The sequence below is a fragment of the Megascapheus bottae genome, chromosome 10, assembly GCF_031878675.1.
Source record: "Megascapheus bottae isolate mThoBot1 chromosome 10, mThoBot2.hap1, whole genome shotgun sequence".
Classification (NCBI taxonomy): Eukaryota; Metazoa; Chordata; class Mammalia; order Rodentia; family Geomyidae; genus Megascapheus; species Megascapheus bottae.
In genome coordinates, this window is record NC_143518.1 from 45,241,458 (window position 1) to 45,252,394 (window position 10,937).

Sequence of the window (10,937 nt, forward strand, 5' to 3'; positions counted from 1 at the left end):
GTATACACAAAACACACACACACACACACACACACACACCCTAGTCTGCATGAAGTCATTTTTTGAAATGACTTAAAGTAGACTAAATGAAAATTCATTTACTGTAGATAAATTATATGTGCCTAATGGATAGATGTTATGTGTAGGTTAGAAATCATGTAAATTCATTAGGCCTTTAGAAACTTTATATTGGGAGGGGGGGTGAGAAATGCAGACAGCAAAGGAAAGGGTGACATCCAAAAAGAAATTTACTTACTACTTGACTTGAAAAGTAGCTCCTCTACATATCACCTTTATAATAACAATTTTAAAAAATTAAAAAGAAAAGCTTTAAATATGGTAGGTTTTAACTCCTGGATGGATAGTGTACAGCTACAGGACTTCTATGTGTTTGTTTCTGTGTTGCTGGGTTCTAGGTTGTGGTTATTCCTTGTGGTATTACAAACACACTTTCTGAAGAAGACAAAGAAGCCCTGATGGCCAAATGCAATGATTATCGACAGCGGTTGCTCAATGTTAACATCCGAGTTAGAGTCGATTTGAGAGATAACTACTCTCCAGGCTGGAAATTCAATCATTGGGAACTCAAGGTAAATCACTCAGTTGACTTTTATTCCTGAATACTCAACCCAGATTTAGATTTTCTGTACATTCATTTCTCTTTCACTTAAGGCTTTCTCTGCTACAATAAAAATGAATTTAGAGATTTTGTTTAAAATAAGTAAACCTTGCTGGGCACTGGTGGTTCATGCCTGTAATCCTAGCTACTCAGGAGGCTGAGACTTGAGGATTGTTGTTTGAAACCAGCCTGGTCAGGAAAGTCCATGAGATACTTATCTCCACCACCAAAAAATCGGAAGTGCCACTGTGGCTCACATGGTAAAGTACTAGCCTTGAGCTGAAGAACTCAGGAACAGCGTCTAGCCCCAGAGTTCAAGCCCCACGGTCAACAAACAAACAAACCCAGACATTCATGTAAGTTATTTGACCAGTTGGATGTAATGTTAGAATAATACATGGGCATCACTTGTCATTGTTGGTTTTGTTTTTTTTGTTTTTTTTAGAAGTTAAACAGAGTTTTATTCCGCGCCTAGCATCGAGAATCATACCAACTGGTCAGGGCCATCTCTAAGATGTGAGTGAGAGAGCGATCCATTGTTGGGTTTTTAATGCCACATTGTTTCACATCAGTTAGTTGATTTTTTAGTTTGTCTATCCAAGGCCTATTTGAATTCTGGTTTATTATAATACAAATTTCATTTACCTCTCATACACTGTTGTTAAAATGATCTGGGTGCTTAATTCCATTTTATGAACTTCTAGCATTTAAATTCTTTTTTTCTTTTTTTGCCAGTCCTGGGGCTTGAACTTTGGGCCTTCATGCCATCCCTGAGCTCTTCAGCTCAATGCTAGCACTCTACCTTGGAGTCACAACATCACTTCCAGTTTTCTGGTGGTTAATTGGAAATAAATGTCTCACAGATTTTCCTGCCTGGGCTAGCTTTGAACCTATCCTCTAGAGCTCAGCCTCCTGAGTAGGATTACAGCTGTGAGCCACATTGCCTGACTTTATTTTTTTGTTCATTTATTTTGAGTCAGCATCTCACTATGTATCCTAAATTTTAAACTTTGAGTCCTTTTGTCTCAGCCTCCTGTTAGGATTATTCCTGCCTAGCTCAGAAAATCATAATTGGATCTAGACATTAGAAGTCAAAAATATAATTCACATTATATAGCAAATAGGAATGAGAAAATGTGGTGATATTTCAACTTTCAGTTTTGGTGTAAGCTTGGTAATGCTGGGATTTTTCAGTATCAATATACCTAACATTTCCCAAGTTGCTGTATTTACAATGTTATATCTTTAATGGCCTTTGAATTAAACTATCTTCTGTGCTGGAACACAGTTATTGCTTCTCTTTTATTGGGTAGTGCTTTCTATAGTAAGGACTTTAAGATGGATGTTTTTCCTTTTGAAAAAATGTCTTTCTTGCTTAAAAAATAGTTTTTTGACCCTGGCGTCAGTGGCTGGTGCCTGTAATCCTAGCTACACCAAAAAGTGTTTTGTTTTGGTGGGTCATAGGGCTTGAACTCTAGCCTGGGTATTGTCCCTGAGCTCTTCACCTCAAGGCTACTACCCTTTCCCTTAAGCCACAGCCCCACTTCCCCTCTTCTAAAGATTAATTGAATATAAGAGTCTCAGGGTCTTTAATACCCGGGCTGGTTTTGAATCTTAATCCTCAGATCTCAGCCTCCTGAATAGCTAGGATTACAAGCATGAGCCAGTGCGCCCAGCACAAAAAGTTTTTTGCATGGTGTGTAACACCTTCTCTAAACCAGTTTATACTTGCCTTAATACCAAATGATAAAGAATAAATTTCTTATTGCTACTAGATTAATTAAACAGAGACCATCTCTCCATATTCCTTTCTTAGTCCCTCCTCTATCACTGTTTGAGTCCCTGGTAAACCTACACTTTGTGAATGGAGATATTACTGATAAGAGTTACATCCATACAGTCTATGTTTTCATTTCTCAGAAAGAAAATAAAGCCCTTAAGTTTTTAACTTCATGCCTTAAATTAAAGAACATGAGAAAGAGTTTGACTAGCTAATGAAAAGTATAGATACAAATCAAGCTCTAATTATACTCCAGAAGTTTCAGATTTTGGATTAGGGATGCTTAAATCTCTAATATTTGAAAATGTGAAGAGTAAAATGTGAAACCCTTTTGGTTTGAAGCATTTTGAATAAGGGATACTTACTCTTAGCTGTATTTTCCCCTCCCATGCTTGCTGAGGCAAGCATGTCACCTCAGCTACAGTTTTAGTTCCACTGTAATATTTTTAATACCTTCTTAGTTCCATTTAGTTAAAAAAATTGGTAGCAAAAAACATTTGGAGAAATCTAGGCTCCTGTTTATTTTATAGTAATTAGTGTGTGAAGTATTTGTATGAGTAATGTATATGTGGATGTGAAGCTCATTCTGATAAGAACATGAGATATAATGTGATTTGCAGCACCTCTTAAAATTATTCTTAGTGTCCCCCTGGCAATATCAGGGAGACTGAAAAATTGAAAATATTTCAATATATACATTTCTGTTGCTATTGAAAAGAAAAATTTTATATGGGTAAATTTGTAACTACTTACTTAGGAGAGAAAACTGCCATGTGCCAATGTAATTACCTTTTTTATTTTATAGGGAGTACCAATTAGACTTGAAGTTGGGCCGCGTGACATGAAGAACTGTCAGTTTGTAGCTGTCAGACGAGATACTGGAGAAAAGCTAACAATTGCAGAAAATGAGGCTGAAACTAAACTTCAAGCTATTTTGGAAGATATCCAGGTTAATCTTTTCCGAAGGTAGTTTCTGATAATTATGTTTCTTCAAATCATAACCAACCTCTCAACTATAAAACAAGGAATTTCGGGGTGACCCCAGCTGGAAATAATCTTTGCTTCGGAAGTGCCAGGCTTTTTTCTTTGCTTTTCTCTATGTTTCATCTTGTATTATGGTTATTTTTCTAAGTATCATTGTCTCCCATTCGGTTTGCAGAAATGAACTGTTTCTCTCCTAGTCTAATTTGGGTTAACTTTAGCAGGTGTTATTTTTTGTTGTTGTTTTTAGGCAGTCTCGGGCCTTGAACTCAGGGCCTGAGCACTGTCCTTAGGCTTTTTTCTCAAGGCTAACTCTCTTGAGCCACAACACTACCAGCTTTTCTATGTATGTTGTACAAAGGAATTGAACCTGGGTCTTTGTGCATGCTAGGCAAGCATTCTACTAGTATGCCAACTTTCCGGCTCCAAGGATCCAGGCTCTTATGGGATGTAAATGCAAGAGATCAAGGTATCTATTCTCAGCTGTTAGGTACAGGTCAGTAGTATCTGACAAGCTTTAATAAATGTCAGGGCTTGATACCTTCCCTGAGATATTAATTCAATTGGTCTAGACAGAGCCTGGTAACTATAGTATAAAATGTTCTCTGGGTGATTATAAGGTAGCCAGGGCTATGAATCTCATGATTGGATTGGGGATTGTTGGATGGGGAGGCCTTAGAGCTGCCGTGGCCCGTGAAAAAGAGTCTTTTAGAAAGAAGGATCTTAAGGTGACCTCTACCACAGTAGAACATTTGTGGTGTTGGTGTGGTGCCCTGCTTTCTTTTCTGCCTACCTGGAGTAGAGATGAAGGCTGTACCAATAACAATAGAGTCTCAATTTGAGGGAAAGCAGTGCCTCTAAATCTGGGAGAAATATTAACTAAGATTTGTTTGTATGCAAATGATGTAATGCATTTAAAATTTGTTAGAATTCAGAACAAGTAATTTTGTTGTAATGTTCCAATAGTGCTTTTGTTGCACTGGTTCAGTTCCAGAAATTCTGTGAAGTCTACTGAGAGGTTTAAGAGCCAGAAACATATCTAGATATTATGGTTTGGTTTGTTGTTGTTGTTGTTGTTGTTGTTTTGGTGAGGTGGGCTCATTATGTAACTCAGGCTGGCCTAGAACTTGTGATCTAGGTCTTTGCCTACCAAGTGCTAGGATTATAGGATTTCATCATCTCATTTAGCTTCGTGTGTGTGTGTGTGTGTGTGTGTGTGTGTGTGTGTGTGTGTGTGTGTGTATGTGTTGCATTTGTGATGTTAAGGCTCATAGGTTCATTCAGAGCCACATGTAAGATAGGTAAGTACTTCACTATTGAGTATATAGCTAATACCTACAATGTAAAAATTTTTGTTACTTTTAATAGAAGTTCTATGTGAGTCAAATAGACTTATTACAACGTGGAGAAAACGAAAAGTGTGTGTGTGTGCATGTGTATGCATGTGCTGGTCTTGGAGCTTGAATTCAGAGCCTGGGTACTGTCCCAGGCTACTGCTCTGTCACTTAAGCCACAGTTCTGCTTCCGTGTTTTTGTTTGTTTGTTTGGTGTGTGTGTGTGTGTGTGTGTGTGTGTGTGTGTGTGTGTGGTTAATTGGAGATAAGAGTCTCATGGACTTTTCTCCCTATGCTGGCTTTGACACCTGAATAGCTAGGATTACAACTATGAGCTACCACCAGTACCTAGCCAAAGTTGAGGATCTTTTTTTTTTTTTTTTTTTTTTTTTTGCCAGTCCTGGGCCTGAGCACTGTCTTTGGACTTTCTCAAGGCTAGAGCTCTACCACTTGAGCCTCAGCACCACTTCCGGCTTTTTTCTATATGTGGTACCGAGGAATCGAACCCAGGTCTTCATGCATGCTAGGCAAGCACTTTAACCAGGAGGCCAAACTCCCGGCCCCAAAGTTGAGGATCTTAATGAATGACTTCTGTAGTCTTTCATTGAACAATGTAAAGTCACTGTTGCAGGTCAGGATTGTGGTGCTCCCCCTGGTTATTCAGGGGCCTTGCTTTTTATCTCACTGGATCTGCCATCTTCTGGAGCCTATGGTCATCTACATGGTCCAAACAAGATGACAGTCATGTCTACCAGTGTTGGTTGGAAGGAGGGAAATGTTCAGGAGCCATGCCATGCATACTGCCTTCAAGCTTCAGTCTGAGGGTTGTATACAACTATTCTCATCTTATTGCACAGGCTCATCTTGCTATAGTAACAAGACGGGGAAGGAAAAGCACATTTGGTAGATGGCTAGTAGTGATATAGAGTTCATATGGCCAATAATGTTTTTCTTCCTTCATCACCACTCACGAGTAACTAAAAAAGTGGTTTTGATATGAAGGAAAATATTTACTTGTGGCATGTCTAAAACCTGGATTCTTACAATAGGGAATTATATAGCATGTGAAAATTTAGGCCCTGTGGCTTCTAGCTACTCAGGAGCTGAGATCTGAGGATTATGGGTCAGTACCAGCCTGGAAAGAAAAGCCTGTCAGACTATCTCCAATCAGCAACCAAAAGGAGTAGAAGTTTTCCTGTGGCTCAAATGGTAGAGTACCACTCGAGCAAAATAGCTAAGGGACAGTGCCTAGGACCTGAGTTCAAGTCCCAATTCCAGCACAAAAAGAAAAAGGAAACATCTTGATTTATATGAGTGTATATATATATTTTTTAAAGAAAAGCACATATATGCCTTAATGCCTTCATGTTTCCTTGTCACAGCAGTCATATGTAGTAGTTACTAAGTATTTTTTAACAGTATTTACTACTTTTCCAGTTTTGTAAAAAAAAAAAAAAAAACCCAAAACTAAGTAAGAAAACTTACTTTCAAAAGTAACAAACTACCACAGATTGGATGGAAATGGGATAGCCAGAACTAGAACGTTACACAGTTGAATCTCAATGGCAGCAACAAAAGCAGTGGTTGTCTACTGTGCACATGGCAGATTTCCCATACCTCCACTTCCTGTAGCGCTGTGATAAGGTGCTGATCTTGAAGGTCATCACTAACAGAGGGAGTTAATTTTCAAATTAAATTCTGCTAACTTTGGGTTTTTATTTTTATTAAATGATGCTTATGTATTTTTGTATAGCTCATTTAAGAAGCATGTTTTCTAATGTTTTTGATAGGGCTTCTGAAGACCTTAAGACTCATATGGTTGTGGCTGATACCTTGGAGGACTTTCAGAAGGTACTAGATTCTGGAAAGGTAAGAGATTTCCAAAAGAATGTTTTTGTTGTTTTGTATTTTTTTTTGAGGGGGGTGCTAGTTTTGTTTTCCTTGTGGTGTGGAGGATTGCAATTACATTTTATGACTCATCAAACTGACATACAATAGTAATCTTTTTTTAACAGTCAATAAGAGAATTGTATATTATTTAGCATTATGTGTTGTATTCCGCTGGTTTCCCAAAGTTCTGTCATTTTTGGCTAACACTTATAAATTCGTGCTTAGTAATTTTACCTAAAAATACATGAAACATGGGCGGGGAGTTTGGCCTAGTGGTTAAAGTGTTTGCCTAGCATGCACGAAGATCCGGGTTTGATTCCTCGGTACCACATACGTAGAAAAAAGCCGGAAGTGGTGCTGAGGCTCAAGTGGTAGAGCTCTAGCCTTGGACTGGCAAAAAAAAAAAAAAAAAATACATGAAACACTAATTTCATTGTCTGATTATTTCATTTTGGTATTCTTATAATAAGCTTCAGAAATGTAACACAAAGTTAAAAGTTTTTCTCAATTCCCTGACTATGCATGTATATACACTTACCTGGCCCTTGGTGGATTGCTCTTTCTGAATAACATGGAAAAAAATACTGCTCAGTTTTAAGCCTTCCTTTTAGAATGACTAGCTACTTTTGGCATCTTAAAACTGCAAAGATTTTTTTTCAACTTGGGTAGTTTTTAGCTAAGATATCATTGGTTTTGTGTATTCCATATATGTACTGTTCTAGTTATAAATTTAAATTTTTGTAAGAAGAAACTGAGGTGCAAAGTTATTTATTATCGGAGTGAATCACTTATGGACTTTAGAATTCTACTATACATGTTTGAGTACACAACCAGTCTCATGTCCCTAGGTTACAAATGAAAAAGCCCTTATGGGCCAGAGTCTAAATGAGTTAGCACAGACTAAGTAGAGTTAGAGTCCACTCCTTCCCCCTTACTGTTCAGTTTAATGTGCTTTCCTCTGCAATTTTTTTAATGTTGAGTATATAAGACAATACTTTGTTTTATGAATGCTAGTACGTCTCTTATTGCACAAGCTGATAGTATTAATCTGTTCTTAGTTTACTAATCTGTAAAAAAGTACAGTATACATCATCTCAAAATGCCCTTCAAATTTGTAATTCCTCTGTTTAGCCTTTTATTATTGGTTTATTGCCTTTGTAATATTTGACCTTTCTGGATTCCATAATTTTTCCTTTGACTCAAACTGTATACTTTTAATAGAAGACTAGAACTTATATAGTCAACTCATATATTTTTCATTTCTTTATAATTTATTATTTTCCTTTTGTTCCATAAATTTTTATATAAAAATTTCTTTTACTGAAATAAAAAAGAAATAAAATAGGACTACAAAAACTTTTTCTTTTACTATAGAAATACAGTAGTCTTTTTTACAGCAGTCTATTAGAGAAATTATGTAAGAGTTAATAAATCAATAGGGTAACTCAGTTAATCCATTGATTTCAAAGACATGAATCTTAAAAGGTGCTCATGGAAGTCGTATCATTTATGCTGTTATAATAAAATTACTGCACAAATTTTGACTTCTATTACTAGAATGGATTACTTCTATTCTGAAGTAGAACATAGTGTTTCAGTGATGTATACAAAAAGCACTTAGGACCAGAAAGCTAATTTCCCTTTGTATAATAAGTCAGTTCCATCTCTGTGTGGGTCAGCTTAGATATGTTAACTGTCAAGCAACCTTTGAGGCTGTTATAAATAAAGTTGTATTTACTAGCAAGGGAAGAGAAGAACAGGATCTTTGAACTTGAATGTAGGTGAGAGTAGGTTTTATTTTTTTACTCTTGTCTGTTATAAATGAAGAAAAAGAAAGACATTATATTTATAGGGTTTGGTTTTAGTACTTTTTCTAAAGAAAGGAACTTAGGTCAATGAAAAGCAAATGCTATCTATATATGATTTATTATCTGTTAATAGCAATTTCGTTAATCACATGAGTATTTACTATTACTGTTTGTCACCATTGCCGTTTTCTTCTAAAAACTTTTTCTGGTTCTAGGGATTGAGAACTACATGATCCCAGGTTGGGCATATGAGCTATACCAGTTGAACCACATTCTTCTGTTTGTTTTTTTGTTTGTTTTTTGAGTTAGTCTTACTAACTTTATAGGCAAGTGTTGTGCAGTTGCTCAGAATTTGAGTGTGAAACATGTGGTTGAGATATGCTGATGAAGACGTGGTGAGGAAGCTAGGGACACTGGTATTATTTCTAATAGCTCTTGGATCTCCTTTTTATTGGGCTCTAGATTGGCATCAGCTGCTTAATAATTTCTGATATGTTAATGGTATTCTTACATTAATCTCCAGGATTTGGGGAGAGGGCTATCCTGCAATTCTTATTACAGATAGAGCTCATTTGTTGTAGCCATACTATGAAAAAAACTGGGAGAAATCTTAATGCTGTTCTAGTCAGAACTACATTTTATTGAGAAAAAACCCAGGTCCAAAGATTTTAAACAATTGGAAAGTTTCAAAATTAAGAAAAAATTCTAAGTGGCTTGATTCTGTTATTCAACATGGCTTTAAAAAATTGAGCTTCAGACTGACTTTATTTTGGTGCCAGTCCTGGGGCTTGAACTTAGGGTTTGAGTTCTGTTCCTTAGCTTCTTTTAATCAAGGTTAGCACTCTACCCAACTACTTGAGCCACAGCTCCACCGCTAGCTTTTTTTTTTTTTTTTTTTTTTTGGAAGGGGTGCATATTTGGAGATGAGTCACAGATTTGCTTTCCCAGGCTGGTTTAAACCATGATCCTTGGATCTCAGCCTCCTAAGTAGCTATAATTGCGGGCATGTGCAGAGCCAATGGTGTCTAGCTACAGAATGACTGACTCTTTACTTTCACAAGGTCTTCAGCATTAATTATTCCCTTAACCATAATGTCAGAATGTGATAAAGGTGAGGTCTTCATGATTGTTTTTATTGTTAACATCACTGTAAAAACCAGCTGCCAGCCATGTGTGGGTGGCTCACGCCTGTAATCCTAGCTACTTAGGAGTCTGAGATCTGAGGATCAAGGTTCAAAACCAGCCTGGGCACCAAAGTACCTGAGACTCTTATCTCCAACGGTAAGTGGGGCTTGGCTCTAGGCTACTGCCTTGAGCTGGAGAGCTCTGGGACCACGCCCAGGCCCCAGGGATAGGGTAGTAGCCTTGAGCTGAAGAGTCCAGGGACAGCGCCCAGGCCATGACCCACACACACACCCCCAAAAAAAACTACCTGCCAAGTATCTCCTGTTTATATTCCCAGTGAAAACCAGGTATGTAGAACAGACATTAGTCCATATATGGTAAGGTTCTGCTGAGGTTACTGTTGCAGCCAGTTTATTAGGACATGCTAATGTATTGCAGAGATTCCTTCAGTGTGTCTTATTTTGAGTTTGAATTTTTGATAGTACAAGAAAACTCTGAACAGTCTGGAAAGAGACTTCAACCCCATACTTTTTTGCTTATGAGTTATGAATAAAACTGAAATCTTTCTACACATAGAACAGGGTTAAGAGGTACTGATCACTTCTCCTTTTCTTATTAGATTGCTCAGATTCCATTCTGTGGGGAAATTGACTGTGAAGACTGGATCAAAAAGACCACTGCCAGGTAAACATAATTAACTAAAAGGCTTCTGAGGTATCGTATTTGGAAAAGAATGTGTTTTCCATCATGGATGACTGGAATTCTCGTTTTTTTTCCAGGGATCAGGATCTTGAACCTGGTGCTCCATCCATGGGAGCTAAAAGCCTTTGTATCCCTTTTGAACCACTCTGTAAGCTGCAACCTGGAGCCAAATGCATCTGTGGCAAGAACCCTGCCAAGTTCTATACCTTGTTTGGTAGGAGTTACTAGAAGATAAAACAGACGTCTCTCTCCAGTCCTCCTCACTTTTTAAAAAGTTGATACTAATAATCTCAGATACAGTTTTTTGATTTTTTAAAATAAAAGTTACATCTAAAAGGAGGTCATGTGGATGAACAGCTATTCTTATGAACAAATTAACATTGAAAAGATTTTTCTGTAAACAACTACAGTAATAAATATCATGAACTAATTAACTGCTTCATGTATTCTTTTCTCTCTGAAATAACTAAATTATATGCACAAATTTCTATCAAGAGATAGGTCTTTGAAAATTAGGTAAGTTCTGTCTACTCATTGTCTTGACTGTCTTAAAGTACTCCTTCTGTGGTTCCTAATATTGAGCCTAAATCCACAAATTGGAAAAAAAAAAATACTAAAGCTTTTCCTTGAGCTTCTCTCTTTAGTTACCACTGGGTCTTCAGAAGTCAAGGAGCAGTCAATCCGTCTTTCTCCTCTTT

General features: G+C 37.1%; 1 protein-coding gene across 1 annotated transcript in view; it reads left to right on the forward strand.

Annotated features, from left to right (window-relative positions):
* Nucleotides 1–10,669, forward strand: part of Eprs1 (glutamyl-prolyl-tRNA synthetase 1) — a 65,805-nt gene extending 55,136 nt beyond the window's left edge. Inside the window, exons 28-32 of the mRNA XM_090341174.1 lie at nucleotides 417–590; nucleotides 3,205–3,365; nucleotides 6,505–6,583; nucleotides 10,157–10,221; nucleotides 10,317–10,669. Of these exons, the coding sequence (XP_090197300.1) occupies nucleotides 417–590; nucleotides 3,205–3,365; nucleotides 6,505–6,583; nucleotides 10,157–10,221; nucleotides 10,317–10,467 (630 nt within the window). The 3' untranslated portion in view covers nucleotides 10,468–10,669. The remainder of the gene's footprint in view (nucleotides 1–416; nucleotides 591–3,204; nucleotides 3,366–6,504; nucleotides 6,584–10,156; nucleotides 10,222–10,316) is intronic.
* The last annotated feature ends 268 nt before the right edge of the window (nucleotides 10,670–10,937 follow it).